This window comes from Diabrotica virgifera, chromosome 3 (assembly GCF_917563875.1).
Source record: "Diabrotica virgifera virgifera chromosome 3, PGI_DIABVI_V3a".
In the NCBI taxonomy this organism is placed as follows: Eukaryota; Metazoa; Arthropoda; class Insecta; order Coleoptera; family Chrysomelidae; genus Diabrotica; species Diabrotica virgifera.
The window spans coordinates 274797639-274819198 of NC_065445.1; the positions used below are offsets into that span (position 1 = coordinate 274797639).

The 21560-nt window shown below is 32.2% G+C and overlaps 2 protein-coding genes across 2 annotated transcripts in view; one reads left to right on the forward strand and one right to left on the reverse strand.

Moving 5' to 3' along the window:
* LOC114326209 (ras-related protein Rab-34) overlaps nt 1-7550 on the reverse strand; it is a 31984-nt gene extending 24434 nt beyond the window's left edge. Inside the window, exons 1-3 of the mRNA XM_028274488.2 lie at nt 7189-7550; nt 3887-3988; nt 3153-3217 (exon numbers count right to left, since the gene is read on the reverse strand). Coding sequence (XP_028130289.1) covers nt 3153-3217; nt 3887-3988; nt 7189-7412 — 391 coding nt within the window. The 5' untranslated portion in view covers nt 7413-7550. The remainder of the gene's footprint in view (nt 1-3152; nt 3218-3886; nt 3989-7188) is intronic.
* The window catches only part of LOC114326208 (uncharacterized), a 44551-nt gene extending 28330 nt beyond the window's left edge, over nt 1-16221 (forward strand). The window contains exons 2-4 of the mRNA XM_050646189.1: nt 7599-7772; nt 8094-8548; nt 15756-16221. Coding sequence (XP_050502146.1) covers nt 7736-7772; nt 8094-8548; nt 15756-16145 — 882 coding nt within the window. The 5' untranslated portion in view covers nt 7599-7735 and the 3' untranslated portion in view covers nt 16146-16221. The remainder of the gene's footprint in view (nt 1-7598; nt 7773-8093; nt 8549-15755) is intronic.
* Nucleotides 16222-21560: the final 5339 nt, after the last annotated feature.

The following is a 21560-nucleotide window of genomic DNA, read 5'->3' on the forward strand; positions in this document are numbered from 1 at the left end:
GTTCACAAATATAAATATGGATTAACTTAACATTATATTTCTTATACTGCAAAATATTTGTAGTTTTCAATTTAAGAAATAAAAACTTTAGGATAAGAAAATTAAATTTAACCATTAATGTATTTCTTAGTATTGAAGAAATTATCTGTAAGAAATTATTGAGTTGTGTTTAAAAAACTCGTTTCTTTATATGTGAACCGGTATGTTTAAGTTAATAGGATATGTTAACTTTTAAGAAATATTGCTCAAAGAAATCGGTGTTTTAGGAGAAAAGAAATTGTTCTCTCGGTGTACAAATAATGATTTTTCTCTGGTAACAAAATATGATTTTCTATTAAGCCAAGCATTCTTTGAGTTTTCCTTAGTTTACAGTAAGAACTTTAATCTTTATATTATTTGCATTTATAGATCACCTGACTCTTCCGTGGAACTATTTTTTCAGAACCTGCTTAATTTGTTAGATGACCTGCCCCATAAAAGCAGAAAAATTTTATGTGGGGACTTTAACATTAATTATGCTGCTGCTTGTGCTACACAAATATCCCTGGTCAACATATTTGAATCGTATGATCTAACAATGCACATTGATTCTCCTACAAGGATTACAAAAACTTCATCTACCATAATTGATTATATTGTCTCAGATTTCTCACCCCGTGATATCTGCGCTACAACTGTTAATGCGGGACTATCTGATCATGAAGCGGTTTATACGAAGTTTAACATCTTTAGCAAGCCCTCTTCGAATACTCGACGTTTAGGCAGGATTTTTTCCGCTCGAAACTTTTATAAATTCCAAAATTTATGCTTAACCCCTGAGTGGCCCTCTCCTTTTATGAACGTCGATAATAATTTCAGTGACTTTTTGAATAAGCTTGTATGTATTTTCAATAAAGCGTTTCCTTTAATCACAATTAAGCCAAAACATCACAAACCCTGGACTACCAAAGGTGTCCGCATATCAGCCAAAAATATGCGTTCACTACTGTACATCAAGAAATTTACTACCAACGTCTCTGTTACTGGATATATCACCAAGTACAGGGCAATCTATTTAAAACTTATAAAATCAGCTAAAAAATTGTACTATCAAAATCGTCTGAGAAGTTCTAAAAGTGTTGCAAAAGAAACTTGGTAGGTACATAATAAACGATCTTCGAAATAAAACTCACACACAGGTCAAAAGCAAATCTTCCTGTAGTACCGATGGACTATCCATAAAAATTTTCTCAAATCTCCCAGACAGTGTGTTGGGAGTCCTCATCTCTCTAATTAATGATTCTTTTGAGAAAGGTAAATTTCCGGAGTGCCTAAAGACGGCCATCATTATTCCTCATAAGGGTGGTGAAAAATCAAATGCCTGCAATTGTAGACGTATTGCATTACTACCGGTACTCTCCAAAATTATTGAGAGACTCATACAAGCCCGACTTATGTCCTTTCTCGTTGATAACAATATATTATCACAAAATCAATTCGGCTTTTAAATAATAAATGTACCACAGATGCCTTGTTTTCTGTACTACATGAGGTTTATCAAGCACTAAACAATAATCTGCACACTGCGACTGTTTTTATGATTATGCCAAAGCTTTTAATTGTGTAAATCACGACATTTTGATAAAAAAACTAGATTTCTATGGAATTCGAGGTATTTCTTCAAACTGGTTTCAATCTTACTTGGATAATAGGAAACAACTGGTTAGAGCAAATGATACAGACTCTAGTCTCAAAAATGTTGTATGTGGAGTACCACAAGGTTTAGTATTGGGTCCTCTACTTTTCCTTATATTTATTAATTACGTCACTAGCTTAAAAATCGAGGGAAAAGTTTTTCTTTTTGCTGATGATACCAATATCACTTGGAGCAACTCAACTATCGCATCTCTTCATGCTACTATAACTTCTGATCTACTCACAATAAAATCCTGGTCCGATTCAAATTTACTCTCTTTTAAAGTAGATAAAACAGTAGCATTATCCTATAAAGGAGCTCTTTAACCCTTATCTCTTCATAACAGCAAGATCAGTATCGTTGATTCTGTAAAGTTTCTTGGTATTTTTTTATATAGCAACCTTAAATGGTCCCTTCATATTGATGTGTTAAGCAAGAAACTATCTTCAGCTTGCTATGCAATAAGATCTGTTTCGAAGGAAATGAATTTAGCCCTCTTCCAAAATAACATATTTTTCTTTGTTCGAGTCCCATCTTCGATATGGTCTTCCTTTTTGGGGTTGTGGTACGGCTGCCCAATCCTATGTTATTTTTAAATTACAAAAAAGAGCAATAAGATATGTGTTTGGACTCAGAAGAACAACACATTGCAGAAGCTACTTCAAAGATCACAGGATTCTAACACTACCTTCTTTATAATTTAGAAACTGTTTGGTTAATTCGTAAACATCTACATGTCTTTCCAGCAAGACCTAGACATGACTATTCCACCAGAAATTCTACCTTTGCCATCTATTTACCGATCCCGTCCAGTGAGTTAGTAAAGAAATCTATATTATATTCTGCAAAAAAAAAAACTTTACAACCTCTACAACTTAAATATGCAACAACTTTCCCCAAGTTCCATAAAATGACTAAAGCCTATTTATCTGAAAAACCATATTATTCAATAGCAGAGTTTCTTAACCAATAACTAAGAAAGTACAGTATTCTTATTTATAAGTAGAATCTTAATCTATATTTGAGTGTCATATGCAGCAGTTTAACTTAACTAATTAAATTTCTTAAGGTAGATTATGCAATTTGAAAATTTTTTTAAATTTCGCCATAGATTGTTTGTTAGGTAGGTACTGTTTTTTGTTTCACTTCATTATATTTTATTTATATTGACGATTTCATTTTAATAAATTGTATTTGTTATTTGTTATTGTTCTTATTTATGATTCTTGTAAGCTTTATCTATAAAATTGTTAAATTTTGCATGACAATAAAGCATATTTCTATTCTATTCTATACAAAATGATGTTCTTATTGCTGTAATCAGATCAAAGATGAATTATTTGAATGAGTAATCTCTGCTATTAAATATAATGTTAAAAGGAAATATGAAATTGAAAATGTGTACCTAGATGAGAGTCTGAACATAAATATACAAAAGAATCTTAAAAGAAAGAAGCAGAAAGCATATAGCACTTACCACTTGCTCCTCTGTAATACGATTGGGCTATTGATTTAAATCTTTCCTGGCCAGCTGTATCCCAACTAAAATATAATTACATTAGATGTTAAAGATCTCATCTCAGAAAACTAAAATAATGCATAATCAGCAAAGAACCAATCAGATGTAAAATAAAAAATGATGGCGTCAATATTCAACAAGTAATGGACATATGTAAAATACCTTGCAATTACACTGTTCAGATACGGAGACCTGGAGACAGAGATACAAAAAGCAAATAGACATCATCATCATCAATGACAGCCCATGGAGGGCCATGGTTGGGGTTTCTAGGCTCTAAAGTTTTACATGTTGTGGAGACCAGCCACACACAAATAGACTGGCACACGATGACTTAGTTTTACAATATGGCGAAAACGACATATTAACACTGAGATGAAGTCGAGAATGTATAAATCCAGTGTAAGACCAATAATGACATATTCATGAGAAACAAGACCTGGCCTGGCACAGCCATAACATAAACATGAAACAACGCTGCTAGCCTGTTTCTGTTTCTTCTAATGCTCCAGACTTCTCCAGAAATATGTATGATCTGCTTTCTGCTCTTCAACTTCAAAAATCAGGACCTTTGCACTTACCATCGCTTCATTTTAATTGAACTTGCCTACATTTATTAAAATGGTTTAGATACAGTTTTAATATTGTTCAAATTTTTAATAGATAATACTTATATTTAACATTATACTCACATTTGCAAAGAAAAAGGAACATTCAATATTAAAAAATTTTCAACTTCGAAATCCACTCCAATTGTTGCTTTGTAGTTACCATCAAATATCTTCTTACAAAACCTGAATATTAAAAAAATAATACTACCTATGTCGCGTATAAAAGAAATAGTGCAATTTTAATGAATTAAAAAAAGTGTAGTCTAATTCATATTCAATAACTTAAATTATAATTACTCCTAATTGTCATAAATTTTATAAATAAGTGAAACAATTTTTATATCTTAACATTCCTATTATTATTAGTTTTTTATCTTTAAGAGAGACTGTTATAGTTAAAGTGCCAAGGGTATTATAAGGATAATAACGCTTGAGGTATATACGTTGACCGACAACGGCGTAACCAGGATGATCCTAAGGGGGTGGGGTACAACTACTGGAAGGTCTCTGGGGGGTATGGGTATGGTATTAAGCGTATAGAGCTCAAAAAGTACATCCCAATGGGGGGCTATAACCCCCAAAACCCCCTTGGTGACGCCTATGTTGACCAAAAGCGTTATTATTATCTATAATACCCGTGGTGCCTTCAACGTTTAATGTTCGATTAAATTCTTCTTTATATGCAAAAAATTTGAATGAATTTTGAATTAATTAGTTTTCAAATAAGTACCGGGTGTCCATAGGCGTAACCAGGGGGGGGTTTTGGGGGTTGTAACCCCCCCCCATTAGGATGTACTTTGAGCTCTATACGCTTAACACCATAGCCCTCAGAGACCTTCCAGTAGTTGTAACCCCCCCTTTCAGGTAGTTGTAACCCCCCCCTTTCAGGTAGTTGTAACCCCCCCTTAGGATCATCCTGGTTACGCCTATGCGGGTGTCCCAATAAGAATGGCTCTCGGCCATATCTCAGGAACCGTTTATAGTAGAGCTTTGAAATAAAAAATTTTATAACAAAACTTGCCTCAGGAAAAGCCTAGAAATTATTTTCATAATTGTGGGTCCAGCGCTAGAGGGCGTAATTGAATATCAAAAATAAAAAAATCTAAATTTTACAAAATTTTCCTAATAAAGGGGCACTGGAAATCCGATTATTGTATTCTTCATCAAATTCTGCGCATATTTGATTTAACAAGTTTAACGCTACCTTTGCAAATAAGAGGTGGGGGTGAGTGGGAACCTTGTTATAAAAAAATGGCTGTAAGTCCGGTTCTGCTAAATCAAATTTTGAAAACTGGGTCTTGTTGAAGACAGATCTTTTTCTTCAATGTAAGCGTGATAATTTTGAACCATCCTAATAAGTAATAAGCCAGCTGGGAGGCGTTATTTAATTTTTTTTCAGAAATCTAGTTTTCTTTGGAAAATATTAAATACAAGTATGCATTTTTAATCATACTTTATAAAATTAGATTAAATTAGCAATAGAATAGCGAAAACCGCATGTCGATACCTTTTTTCTATCTCAAGATATCTCGACAAACGTGTAAATTTTATACATAACTGTTACTATCACCGGTAAACTAAGTTAATGAAAAGTAGTGTGCTGTGGAAAAAAACAAAATAACATTTTCCAGATGTCAACGTATAAAAATATAATTAATTAAAACAACAATATAAAGAGAAACAATACTATTAAAATTAAATATAACACAGAAAAAAAGAACTACTTAGTGACGACCTAAATATTCAAATTGTTGCCCATCATACTAGAATACATTATCCAGAGAATACTAAACGCCATTCAAAGCATATCGAGAGCAGAAATTGAGACTGCTGTTCAATCTACTCTTGAAAGAGTAAATGTTTGCAACGAAAATGATGGGCAAAAATTTGAACGTTTATGTCATCACTAAATAGTTGTTTTTATTTCTTTGTAATAGGGCTTTTCAACGCTTCTCATTTGTTTCGAGCCTCTGTCATATGCCGTATAATCCGTGTATAATATATTAATATACGAGATATGAACGAGGCTCGAAACAAATGAGAAGCGTTGAAAAGACCTAATATACGTTGACAGCTGGAAAATGTTTCTTTGTTGTTTCCATAGCACACTACTTTTAATGAATTTCGTTTACCGGTGACAGTAACAGTTATGTTTTTAAATTTACACGTTTTGTAAGATATCTCGAGATAGAAAAAAGGTATTAACATGCGGTTTTCGCTATTCTGTTGCTAATTTTGTCTAATTTTGTAATATGGTATTAAAAATGCATGCTTGTATTTAATATTTTCCAAGGAACACTAGATTTCTGAAAAAAATTAAATAACGCCTTCTAGCTGGCATATTACTCAGTAAGTTGGTTCGAAATCATAACTTTTACATTGACGAAAAAGATCTGTCTTCAACAAGACCAAGTTTGCAAAATTTGATTAAGCAGAACCGGACTCACAGCCAGTTTTTCATAACAAGGTTCCCACTCACCCCCACCTTTTATTTCCAAAGGTAGACCTAAACTTGTCAAATCAAATATGCGTAGAATTTTATGAAGATTACGACGATCGGATTTCCGGTGCCCCTTCATTAGGAAAATTTTGTAAAATTTAGATTTTTTAATTTTTGATATTCAATTACGCCCTCTAGCGGTGGTCCCACAATTATAAAAATAATTTCCAGGCTTTTCCTGAGGCAACTTTTGTTATAAAATTTTTTATTTCAAAGCTCTACTATAAACGGTTCCTGAGATATGGCCGAGAGCCATTCTTATTGGGACACCCGGTACATTTAACAGCAATAGTCGTAACGTAATTGTGGTAACCGTAGTTTTACTTAGGTTTTTATTTGTCAACTTCACAGTATTTAACTAGTTATTTAAATTTAACGCCCAAGGGCGTTATTTTTAAGGGCGTTATTTTTCTAAATAACAAGGGCGTTATTTTTCTAAATAACGCCCTAGGGCATTATATCATATTTAACGGACTTCGAAATCATGTCATTATTTGTCAAATAATATACCAGTCGGACATTAAATAAAATAATTAAAAACATCAGTTCCCATTTCAAAAAATTAAACATTTTTCTAATTATCCATATATGATATGCAATCCTTAACATACCAGCGTAATGCTGGTTGCCTAATTTAAAATAATTCAAAAGCTTTGAAAATACTTTGTTTTTGAAAAATATAACTTAAAAATATAGATTTAAAAAAACAGAAAATATGCCATTATAAATAAGAAGTTTTTTACTTCATTGTATGTTAGTTTAAACCATTGTACAAAGCCAACAACTGAGATTTTCGGATTTTCCTTTTTAATTTTTTAAATTAGGTTTAGTTATATCTAGCGCATCTATTACTACTAATATTTTCTATATTATGTTTGTTTACCTGTTTACCAAACACGTTTTTCCTACAGACACATCCCCTATCACAATTATTTTACTCATCATTGTACAGTCTGCAATATTATTTAATAACATATCTACTTTTGAATTAAACGTTTGTGTAACATACGGAGAACACCTTGTTAAAAACGGAGAAGGAATGTTGTCTATTACACGATCTGCAGGACATTCAATTATATTTTTATTTATATAACGAGTTTTAGACATTCTCGAAACTTTTGAAACAGATTGCTAAATGTTTTGTTTGTATTGAAAAGTTTTATTTTGATATGAACTACGTTCATTTGAATAATTACCTACAAACTAGGTAAACGGTTTATCGGATATGCACGAGTGCATAAATTAGTGTGACTATCAATGTGATAATTATTTAAATGTTTGTTTCAATTTTAGTTTCCAACAAAGTAGAGCAAAATTGATAAAGAAATTCAAATATACCGCCAAAAACTTCACCGAGTGTCATTTCCGTTGATCCGTCAAAAGTGTCAACACGCTTAGGTTAACTTCCTTTTAGTGATTATCTTTGTAAAATGGCACCTACGAAGCCAAAAGCAGCGGATAAATCCGGTTAGTATCCTTTATTTCTATAAATAATGAACTAATTTAACCGTAAATAAGTTAATACTAACTATCTACTTTCTATTTTTCCCCAAAAGGGTTTTGTTTTATCCCTTTGTTGTTAGAAAAAGTAGTATTTATATGGCCACGCGGCGATATCCACATGTTACTAATTTATTAATATCTGAACGTCTCTAGTAGCTATTAGTTGTTGTATATATCTTTACCGTAGACCAATTGTGTATTATTTAACGTATTTTAGTAGTCATGAGGCATGTATGTGTGTAAACATTTGAAGGTTATGTTCTGATGTTTTTATTATATTTTTAGCCCCCAAGAAGGAAGAAAAGAAGAAGCCTGCGGCCGCACCAGCAGCCGGAGCCGCTGGAGCTTCTTCCTCAAGTTCAAAAACACCCGCCCCAGCTCCAAAAGCAGCAGCCAAAGCTGCAAGCAAACCAGCTGACAAGAAAGCATCTTCCTCAAAAACCCCTGCACCCGCACCTAAAGCTGCCTCAGCCAAAAGCTCCGCGAAAGCGCAAGCTGCTGCCCCCAAACCAAAAGCCGCTGCTGCTAAAGCTGGAAAGGCTGCAGGCAAAGGTGCTGCCAAACCCGCAGCCAAGGCTGCAGGAAAGAAACCAGCTGCTGCTGGAAAGGCCAAGGCTCCCGCAACTCTTATTGCTAAGCCCAAGAAGAATGTTCCTGTTAAACAACAACAGAAAGGTGTTGGCAAAAAGCCAGCTGCCAGTGCAGTGCAAGTAGCGAGAGCACTTAAAATCCAAAAGAAAGTAAGTAGATTTGTTTTAATTATTTAAAAATGGGGTTCTAGTTTCCTTTATGAGTAGACTGATTACGGATATGAAATTTATACCAATGAATTCTGTTTCACTTACTGATAATTATACAATAATTTTGATAATACATTAGTATACTTAATGCTAATAAATGAAAGGTTTTCAAATATTCACACACTACTGATTCCAGAGTTTAACTTATATTTAATTTTAACGTACTTCTGTGTTACTATAGATATTATTAATAATTGGTTGGAGATGTTTAAATATCAATTCATTATGACTTTGATCTTATTATTCGTTATATCGACCCCTGCAAAGAATAACGTAACCAGCATTATTTATGATATGCTTCAGAAATGATAAAAAAAGATACCAATTTCTTTGATTTCTTTTTTTATATTCATGTGACATATTTTCAGTGTAAGAAGTAAGTAATTATATAAATGTTGAACTCCTCTTTTAGAATAAGGTCTACTTTTTTTGAGTAGAGGATAGGTTTTTTAACCTTCGGAGTACGGAGATTATGTGACTTACTTAGATTACGAAGATGGGTCAAGCGTGACCCATTCTCATTTTATTTATAAGGATGTTTTAAATAGTCAGTATTATTAAACAGTATCTTTAATTCAACAAAAAACAAACAAACATAACAATTATAATCCTAAATTATTGTATTTACATTTTTTAAGATGGTTCTCCATGGGCATACACTAGTTCGCTCCGGCGGCCAGATTTTAATACCTTACAGAAAACGGGCATAGGTAAATTCGCTCCGGCCATATATTTGAATACGTATACCCGTAAACAGAGACGGCTGCGATTTACGTGTACCTACAAACATATTGAAAATATTCTTCGAAATCCGAAGACCGGGTCAAGACTGACCCAGCCTTATAGATGTTGCGTAGAGGAAAAACTGTAATTTGCATGTTCACGAATTATATACGAAAAAATAAATTGAAACAAATAAGGAGAACTTACGATCGATCGGATTTTAAAAAAAAATTATTTCATAAAATATTAAGAAATAAGTGAATTTCGGGTCACGCTTGACCCAGTCTTCGTACTCCGAGGGTTAACTGTGGTAGTTAGTTTTTGGTATAAGCATTAACTTTGTAACTGCACTTACGATGTTGTTATTTGACATACATGTATTATCTACCTGCACAAAATTATCGGAACTTAGCAGCCAGTGTGGCGAATAAAATTGTAACAACAGTTACAGTGTAGTTTTAAAATATGAGAATTATTTTGATACATTGTATCTGTAGGTATGTAAAGTATTACTCCATTCGGAATCTTTCTTATAAATTACAGTTACAGCCACACCGGCAGGTAGCGCATAAAAAGTTGTACAAGAAGAACACTGTAACTCAAAATCACAAAAAATGTTAGTTATGTTATTCTATGCAAGGGCCGATATACCTGAATTTGACTTGAATGGCACTGTTATGGTGTCATTTTCGCTGCCATCTACTTATCAGTTACTCTGTGTCACTTATATATTCAGTTACTTTAATATTGAGTCAGTATGAAAGAACCTATTTAATTCCATAGTTTGTGAATACCAACAGGTGATAGTAGCACCTGACTCAAGTAGTGCAAAACCTCTTTTGGCAACATATGACAGCGAATGTGTTAACACTTTTCTTGGCAAACCAAAATAAAAATGTGAAAAGTGTGTTTTCTTTCTATTAATGCCCTTCTAGATTCATTTAAAAATTCATGAAATAGAAATTTTACATTTAATTTATTGCTAAGTACCAAATTTGAATTTACATATTATAAAATTTGTTACATTTCTAAATATGCGACGATTTTTTATAATTCAAGAAACAAAAAACCACTAAAATGTACACTTTCTATTTATAGGATAATTGCACAATATAAAACAATCACCAAAATAAAAAACACTATTTCTTACAAAAAATTAAAAGTTACTAAAAGCAGTCGAGGACCTTCTCAAAAATTTATCAAATTATCAACAGATGACAGATGGCATCAATTAGAAATGATCAGAAATCAGTAATAATAAAAATATAAGCCAAATTGCCATTTAGGGATAGTTTCATATTATTAGTCCAAAATATGACTAACAAAATATAGCTCAAGTTACCTAGAGCTCACCTAGGACCTAAAATGAAAATGTTACAAATTTTTTACATTGTCAAGAAGTAATCAACAGTAAATCCAGAAGGTGCATTATTGAAAAAATCTATATTTCTATACAGTCTAGATTAGATTGTTGCAATTTTTTCCTATTTTCTAAATATTGCTTTGACTTGACATAAATAGGTAACCATTCTATACTAGGGTGACCAAGTGTCCCATAAAAATGGGATTGTTTCATTTTTAAGCTGCAAAATCATTGTTTTTATTTATTGTATGCCCCATACTTTAAATTAAATTACATATTCATACTGAATGAAATGAAAAAGGTTTATGACTCAAAGTAGCTAAAAAGAGCATGTTTCAATGAATACGTCTCGATGGAGGCACCCTGAAGAGTATTGCCTCCAACCATCTTTGGATGGGTCCCGTTTTTCGAGTTTATGATTTGGTAACCCTATTCTATACTAATTTCTTATGTGGACCTTTCATAAATATTTAGTATGCCCCATTTCCACCAGTCTCTTGTATGTATTTTATTATTTTTTATGGCTTGTCTTGTAAATATCAAATATCAAACTTTAATATATGATTTTGTGTTTGTTTCTTCAAGAACTTTACATGAGCTATTAATACAATTTTATATTTTTGTAATATTTCAAATGGGCATGTAATTTGATATTAACTCTTTCATTGTTGACAAAATGATAGAAAGACAACTTGTTTCAGTGAAGTCAAATAGATATGAACCTCTAAACTCTAAAAACCAATCTTGTGCATATCTGCATGACACCTAAAGCAGTCATGCGCACTTGACAGTAGTATCGGCATGATGTTTTTAGGCATCATCAGCATATAATTTTCTCTTTATTAGACAATTTTATACAGTGATGAGCACTCTAATAACTGGCAAAATAACGTAAAAGCTAAATGGCAACAATACATTGTGCAATAAAAAGAGATTAAACTAGTAGAGGTGTAAAGTTATTGACAGGAACCTATAAATTTACATTACATTACATAGTTTCCCACCTTTAGATGTCTGTGATGGGAGAATTGTATAAAATTATCCTGTCACAGTGATAGTTGTCATAATAGGGAACTTGCATAAAATTTTAAATTCGAAAAAAATGTTATAAATCACAACAGAACATAATTTAAAACATGTATCAAATATTGAAATAGTTTTATTTGGCTTTCGTTTGGCCCCTAAAGATGATTAAAAATTCAAATTAAAACAGGTGGCCCAAAACGCGTCGTGATGTCATTCGTTTAAATTATGTTTACATTCTTCCAAAAAAGTAAACAGAATTTAAAATTAGACATTATAAATGTCGGTAGAAAATACAGTTATGTAACCTCACAAGTGTTTTTGATCGTTTGAACTATTTTAAATGTCATTTAATAGTGTCAGTGTCAAAACGAATGCCAAAAATAATAGGGAACTTACACATTTTTTTATTGCATAATAATATTCAGTTTCCTTTAAAAATAAGATTTCCAAAATTTCACGCCTTAAAACCTCATAATAACAAGTACAAATTTAAAATCTATATATATATATTTTTTTTGTTTTCTGGCCTTGGTTTAGAGAAACTTTAGTCAATTTAAAATAGTTCAAACGATCAAAAACACTTGTGAGGTTACATAACTGTATTTTCTACTGACGTTTATAATGTCTAATTTTAAATTCTGTTTACTTTTTTGGAAGAATGTAAACATAATTTAAACGAATGACGTCACGATGCGTTTTGGGCCACCTGTTTTAATTTGAATTTTTAATCATCTTTAGGGGCCAAACGAAAGCCAAACAAAACTTTTTAATCTTTGATACATGTTTTAAATTACGTTCTGTTGTGATTTATAACATTTTTTTCGAATTTTAAAATTTTATGCAAGTTCCCTATTGTCCGATATGTCTAAAGGTGGGAAACTATGTAATGCAATGTAAATTTATAGGTTTCTGTAGATAATTTTATAGCTCTACTAGTTTCATCTCTTTTTATTTGACAATGTATTATGTTTTCCATCTTTTGCGTGATTCTGCAGGTTGTTTGCACACTCATCACTGAATTCTTCTATTGGGGTATTGTCTTCTCATGAATTAATACATACTTAATTTAAATACTGTTTGTACAGAATGACTAAAGGACATCGCACACATCTTATGGAAAATATAATGTCACTCAAATTCAATAAAATTTATACGAATAGATTCGTTTTAAATTAACGGTCAAATCTTATCATTGCGCCAACTCTTAATTATGATTAATTACGGTGCAAATTGCAATTAAAGTTTATCGAAATCACATTTTTGGAGTCTGTAAAACTGTCAGTTATAATCACTATTGCTCTGGGTGCTATTCAAAAGAGCTTAAACCCCGCTGGGCCTAAGCGGATTGGTGAAACTAATCCGCTGATTTATGGAGTACCGACAATTTGGGTATTATAAAATATTTTTTCTCTCTCTAACTTATGTACGTATCCATTTGATTTCAGATTTATTTATATCAATTTCTGCTCTTATTATTGAAAATATGGAGTTGGCGCAATGATAAGATTTGACCGTTAATTTAAAACGAATCTATTCGTATAAATTTTATTGAATTTGAGTGACATTATATTTTCCATAAGATGTATGCGATGTCCTTTGTCTATAAAAATAGCAAGAAACTGTACTTTGACACTGTCTTTATGTTATAATGGATGTTTCATTTTGTTGGAAGCTGACTAATGCCTTTGTCCCATCAAAGCTGTATGACAGCAACACGATGTTGTTACAATGTATCTTTATTTGTATAAGCGATGGTTTATATACACAGTACTCCCACCAACGTTCTGACAAAGAGACAATCAAGCTAAGTATCAGTATCTTTTTGTCAAACAACTTGTCAGATCAGTTTAAGAGCAACATTCAAGAGGTGTGTGTGGTAGTATTGTTTAAATAACGTAAAGGGAAATCATTGCCTTCACGTGATGGCATTGTTCACTGAACTGAATGTAGTAGAGATGTAGAAAACAGGTTGCTTTGTGGAACAACTCATGTTGTCTACCTGTGACATCTCGAAATCTTGTTGCTTTTGTGTAGCTTTGGTGGGATAAGAGAAAAGATAGCGGGTGAAGCAGTTGACACTTCACCTGCTCCCAATGAAAATGTAAATTATACATGTAAACATTGCTCCAAAAAAGTTAAAAGTAAAGTGATGTGCATAAAGTGCAGTGAAATATTCCACCCAGCATGTTTAAAACAAGCTAGTGAACTAAAAAAAACAGACTGTAAACATGAACCATCTCAACAAGTTGCTGAGATTGACATAAATGAAGACTCCTATCTTAGAGAAGAAATCAAACTCTTGAAACAAATAATAACAGGCAAAGACACTATAATATCTGATAAATGCCAGGTAATCCTTTTGCTCAAGGAGAAAATAGTGTCATTAGAAAATGAAATTTCATCATTTAATAAAAATCTACCAAGACCATATCAAAATAGCAACCAACCAAAAAACTTGCTTCCAATAGATAAGGTAAGTGATACAAAAACCTTATCTGTAACAAAAACCAAATCAACAAAAATAAACATCAAGGCAATTTGTCATCACCAACATATATGGGAACTCCTAATTTACAGGGTGATCCAATAATAAAGGTTAACCAGGTAGCAGCTGAAATCATGAGAGTACAAAGTGAACAAAAATTAAATGAAGTAATCAACTTAACCAATGACAATCTGGCAGGAATGAAATCTTCAACATCAAAAATAAATTAAGCTAATCATCACCCATCGGAAGCAGAAGGTTTTACCTCAGTAAAAAGGAAAACTAGGAAAACCCGTAACCATAATATAGGCATGGAGATGGGGATGAAAATTTCCAGGGTGTAGGTAAAACTGAGAAGAAAATCTGGCTTTTCTTGTCACGAGTCCCTGATACTGTAACAGAAGACAATATAAAGGCCTATATTACAAAACAATCAGGCGAACAAAATACTTATGTAAAGAAACTTCCAACATACTTTGTCCGATCCAATAACCAAGCCTTTATGATAGGAGTCAATCCCTCTCTACAGGAAAAAGTTACGAAAAAAATTCCTGGTCGAAAAACGTATATTTTAGTCGATTCAACTTCAGGCAAGGTCAACGGTTCCTGGAACATCCTCAACCTCAACCAAGGGAAAACTTTTCAGATCAGTTGAATGGAAATTTTAATAGCTAGCAACTGATTTCGATATTTTTATACTTTTAACAATATTTTATCAGTCTCGTAATCTTGTTCTCTACTAAATGTTTGTTACCATTAATGTTTTTAATAAGATAACTTTAGTTTACTTTAGTGTAGTATTTTTTAATAACCTACTTATTGTACTATAAAAATAATTTATCTATCTATCTACTATAAGTATACCATGTTTGTGACTTGTCTTATGTCATGTAAATGATACAAAAAGATCAATAAATTTATCTATTTATCTATCTATAAGGCATAAGGCCCCAACTAACGAAAATGTAACTTGTAGTGAAACATCAAAGATTTCATTTATGAATGCACATACAATATTTATTATAACAAATGTCTCCACCAATACATTTGTTTCATATTCATCAAGCATACAGTCGGAAAAATGAAAGAATACCCATGAACGAACATATATAACACGCTGTATTTTTCTGTCACCATGTCACACAAAAAATTGGAAAGCTCAAGTACATGTAATAATTATTGTTATAGTCTGTTCGCTAAACTCAGACGCAACTTTCTAGATATTTTAGTCGATAATTTTGCCAATTTTAGTAAAATTGGCAAAAAATAATTACTAAATATTTAATAATCACTAAATACTTAGTAATTTTGTCAATTTTTGCAAAATTGGCAAAAAACAAAAAAATTATCAACTAAAGTATCTAGCCAGTTGCGTCTGAGTTTAGCGAACCGACTATACATGTACTTGCACTGGACACTTTCCTTTGTGACACGGTGACAGGAAAATACAGCGTGTTTTATATGTCTGTTCATGGGTATTCTTTCATTTTTCCAACTGTATGTAATTACACATAATAACAAGACATTAATATTAAAAATATTTTTTTTAGGTAATTAAAGGCCCCAATGGAACACACTCAAGGAAAATCCGTAACTCAGTCCACTTCCGTCGTCCTAAGACCCTCAGACCACCCAGGAGTCCCAAATACCCCAAGAGGAGTGTTCCCCACAGATCCCGCATGGATGCTTACAATATCATCAAATTCCCATTGACCACCGAAGCAGCCATGAAGAAGATTGAAGATAACAACACGTTGGTATTTTTAGTACACACTAGGGCAAACAAGCACCACATTAAAGCTGCAGTTAAGAAATTGTATGATATCAATGTAGCCAAGGTCAACACCTTAATTAGGCCCGATGGCAAAAAGAAGGCATATGTAAGGTTAGCTAGAGATTATGATGCTCTAGATGTTGCCAACAAGATTGGCATCATATAAATTAATATCTTACCTTGTTTTATTTTTTTTGACATCTAATAAATAAGTTGAGAATAAAGTTTTTTAGTTTGAGTTATCCCTGTGTTTCTTTTCTTCTACTAGTTACTAAAATCAGCATATTATGTTCTTAATACGCTAATAGATTCTATTCACCTTAGGTCTGACAATGCCGGACTAGCACATGTTCAGGAAAATACAAAATTTGTAAGGTAATACTGTATTTGCAAACCATTGTAAAAACTTTTCAGGATTTTCCTTAAGTCATTTGTTTTTGCATGCATCTATGTACCCATTACTTTGTAATACTGATTATAGACTTTGAACAGTCTTTGACTCAATAAAGATAAAGGAAATAATGAAAGCCCAAAAATATCAAGGAGTAAGTAAAAAATTAAGAAATCTAATAAAAATATCAATGAACAAATCAAAAATCAGTATTCTAACACAAAAAGGGGGAACAGAAGAGTTCAAAATAAATAAAGGAGTGAGACAAGGTGACTCGCTGTCAGCAACACTATTTAACCTGACAGTAGATTTTGTGTTAAGAAAGATCCACAAGGGAAACCTAAGGGCATCAGGTTACCAACTAGTCACCTATGCAGATGATATAGTGATAGTAACAAAAACACGAAAAATCATGAAAAAATTATTAATGCAGATTGAAGAAGAGGGAAAGAAAGTGGGACTAAGAATTAATGAAAAGAAAATTAATGAGACTGAAAAGCAGAACAAAATGGGGAGATAAGGATAGGAAATAAAAAATTCGAGGACGTACAGAAATTTAAATACCTGGGCGTTATGATAAACAACAAAGGGGAAAGAAAAACGGAGATTGAAGAAAGAATAACTGCGACAAACTGGGTATATCAAACAAATAGAAAACTATATTGACCAAACAAACAAAAATGAATATTTATATAAAACAATAATAAGATAAATAACGATGTATGCAGCAGAAACTATGACAAAAAAAGAAGAGAAATTAAGGATAAATGAACGGAAGATAATAAGGACAATACTCCAGTGAGAATCGAAGGAGAACGAATAAAGAAATTTTAGAATAATTGAATGGTGAAGATATAGTAAAGAAAATAAAAGTACAAAGAACCAAATGGCTGGGTCATATATGGAGACAAGGACCAGAATCAGTATCAAAAGCTACGGTATTGTGGCAACCGGGAGGAAAAAGGAGACATGGTTGACCCAGATCGAAATGGTTAACTGAAGTAGAGGAAGACCTAAGAGGGGCAGGAATTACTAAATGGAAAGAGAAGGCAATCGACCGGACGAAATGGATACATATTAGTGAACAAATACAATGATCATGGGGGCTGATCCACCCCGTAAAATGGATTTAAAAGGCGAAACCCCACATGTGGTGTTAAGCCATATACTATACTAGAATCAGCATATTATGTATTGTTTTTAATACGCTAATAGATTCTATTCACCTTAGATCTGACAATGCCATACTACCACATGTATAGGAAATACAAGATTTGTAAGGTAATGCTGTACATATTTGCAAACCATTGTAAGAATTTTTCAGGATTTTCCTTAAGTCATTTGTTTTTGCAAATGAATTTTTGCGTGCATCTATGTACCCATTACTTTGTAATACCGATCCTAGATTCTTAAAACTATTACTTTTCACCATCCACAGACATCATTTTGTTTGTAATAAGTCGCATCTTTACCAAATACTCTGCTTTTCTTCTACTAAGTTTTAAACCTTTCTTCAAGAGCTCGTCTCCACTCCAGTTGTTCTAGTTTTTGTTCTAAATCGCTTTCACTATTTCCTACTCACAAAACATCTCATCAGAATACATTAAAACCAGGGAACGTTACTCTGTAGTTTCATTGTGATCTGATGCGAATAAAGACTAAGCACCGAGCCTTAAGGCAATCCCACTTTAAAGTAAATGAAATTTATTAGTCTCGCACGCTTGGCCTAATAGTTCAGGGCGCATTTGTTTTGAGATGGACGTTGAGAGGTGACTCAAATTTTTTTGCAGAAATTGCTTGAAAATAAATCAAATAATAATATTTGAGTTATCCTCTCTCTCAAAAAGGTCCGGAACATTGTTTAAATAATCAAAATGTCAAAAATTGAAGGAAAAATTCGATTTTTTTCTTCGTTTTTTGATTATAACTTTAAAAGTATTCATTTCCGAGAAAAGTTGTACTGACATAAAAGTTGCGTAATTAAATTTCCTATAACATAGAATTGGTTAAGAATTTAAAAAATAGTCACCCTAGTTGCAAAATAGCAATAATTGCGAAAAAACCATACAAAAACAAGTATTCGCATTTTACGTTTTTCAACCATTTATGCTACACTTAGGACCTTCATATTTTACCCAGAAAAACTTTGATACAGTAAAACAATACTGTAAATTTCTTTAAGATCGGTTCAATAGATTTTGCAATCCAGCTTTCGCAAAAAAAATCATTTTTTCAAAATGTTACAGGACTGAAAATAAAGCAGATAGCAAGTTGAATTTTTTTTTGCTTATAGAAGTGTACTGTACCTTTCATTTGCAATTTTCAAAATTAAAATATATTAATTACCACGGCGTCAGAAATTTTTTAAAATAAACAATAATTTTTGGTGCTACACGCAGGACAGCGGTGTTCGATTCACACAAGTTGATTTCCACCAAAATTTCTTCCAATCTTTATCTAATATATTATTTTCTTACTCTATATTTTGTTGTATTTTAATTCCACAAAAATCAAACTAATTTTATTATTGTTTGTGAAATATTGTTTAAAAAATTGCATATGTTTAAAAATAATAAACTTTTATTATTTAAGTTAAAATATATGAACAAAAAAAGTTTTTGCTAATAAAAGTGTTATTTTATTTCAAAGATAGAGTATGTGTTTTTATTTTGCAATAAACAAATTTATTTTATATCGAAATGTAATAAAAATTAAAATGTATCAATCATTATCAAAGGTCATTGGAATGCCCAATCAGAGCAAACTATCCGCTGTCCTGCGCGTAGCACCAATAATTTTAATGTTTATTGTAAAAAAATTCCTGACGCCGTGGTGTTAATCGATTTTAATTTTGCAAAATTGCGAATTAAAAGTACAGTACACTTCTATACGCAAAAAAATTTTCAACTTGCTATTTGCTTTATTTTCAGTCTTGTAACATTTTGAAAAAATGAATTTTTTTTACGAAAGCTGGATTGCAAAATTTATTTTGCAAAATCTGTTGAACCGATCTTAATGAAATTTACAGTATTGTTTTACTGTATCATAAAGTTTTTCAGGGTGAAATATGAAGGTCCTAAGTGTAGTATAAATGGTTGAAAAACGTAAAATACGAATACTTGTTTTTGTATGTTTTTTTCACAATTATTGCTATTTTGCAACAAGGGTGACTATTTTTTTAATTTTTAACCAATTCTATATTGTAGGAAATTTAATTACGCAACTTTTTTGTTAGTACAACTTTTCTCGGAAATGAATACTTTTAAAGTTATAATCAAAAAACCAAGAAAAAAATCAAATTTTTCCTTAATATTTTGATTATTTAAACAATGTTCCGGACCTTTTTAAGAGGGAGGATAAATCAAATATTATTATCTGATTTATTTTCAAGCAATTTCTGCAAAAAAATTCGAGTCACCTCTCAACGTCCAAATGTACTAATATTTTTACAGATGCGCCCTGGTCTATAACACTAGTTGTAACTCCCTGATATACATCCCGCAATCTTTACATATTCACTGGTGAGTCATTTCTGAGTGCCCACCACAGAATCTCTATAGGGTAGTGATGGACAAAGTACGGCCCGCGAAAATATTTAATCCGGCCCGCCGAGGATCCACTGACATGAAGAGTATACATAGAGTCGCAACACAAAATGCATTTTTTCTATAATTCTGACCCTTCTATAGCATTTTTATTGAACTTTGTGGCCCCCCATTTAAAAAGTTTGCGCACCACTGCTCTAGGGGCTTATATGCTTTCTCAAGATTAATGAATACCATACATATTAGCATTTATTTCTTTATTATTACTGTTGATATGTCTTTCATAAAGGGAAACTGATTACTGGATATATTTCAGTTTTTTCATGTATATGAATAAACACTCTTCCATATTTTTATGGTGTGACTAAGTAGTTTTGTGGCCCTGAAGTTTGTTCATTGTTGTATATCTCCCTTATTTTTGTAAACAGATGATAATTAACTCTCCTCACCTCATGTGTAAGGGTTTGCTCACTACGGAGAGCAATGGATTGTATCCTCGCTCCCTGGTATTTATATTCGTGAATGCTCGCATTTATAATAATGTATTTATTTTACATAGCGATCGATAATATAGTTTCGATTGCTATGTAAAATAAATACATTATTTTAAATGCGAGCATTCACGAATATAAATACCAGGGAGCAAGGGTCGGAGCGAGGATACAATCTATTGCTCCGTAGTGAGCACAACTACACTCACCTTGCAGGTAACTTCTTTCCTGACAGTTTTTCAAATTTCAATAGCAGTACTTTTAATGATACTTATTCCTCCAAATTATATTAGGAGTTTCTTTCACGTTGCAACACATTTTCTATATTATTTTTGCCCAGAATAGATCTTTAAGATCTACCACTTGATTTTTTGTGACTCTCTATTTTGGTTTAGTTTTGCTCTTTTATTTCTTTGTCCAGCACAAGCAACTTGTGTTGTTGGCTTACTGTGTCACTATTATCTTGCAGTCCTTACATTCACATTATATCGTCTTTTTATGTAACAATCGCTTTATTTAATGCTGTCTTGGATTGGTCCAAATTGTGCATTAGAACCACTAGACTTTTACATCTGATGAAATATCAGTGTTTCCCAATTGATCATAGAAAGCTGTTCTTTCACTGTCGTCCATCCATGCTTTAGTCAAGGATACAGATAATATTCAATACTTCCTTATCAACTCTAAATCTCACTGCAATTTTATTATTCTATCACACGTTCTTACAACTTCTACTATGTACTCTTTCATTTTTTTACTATCGGCAATTATACCAACTCCATTCCTAGTGTTATTTTTCCCTACAATTTATATCCTTCACCTAGTACTTTCAGCCTTTGCTTTTTCCTCTGGCTCATGAATGCAAGGAATTGTTCTCTCCTTTTTTAAGCGCATCTGTTGGCTTCACACTCTTACCTGTAAGACTTCCAAGACTCTCAAGACCTTATTCTAATTTTCTAACCTGTAATGAGTTCCCACTAAAATAATCCTCACCAAAAGACTCAATTTTCTTCTGGAACATCCGAACCATAAGATATAACTTGAGCATTTCTCCATGAGATATCGTCATCAGATAATAAATACTTACTTTTGCTACACCTGTATGTAATAACTACAATGATCTGTTTATTAGACTTCAAGAAAAAAAAGACTAA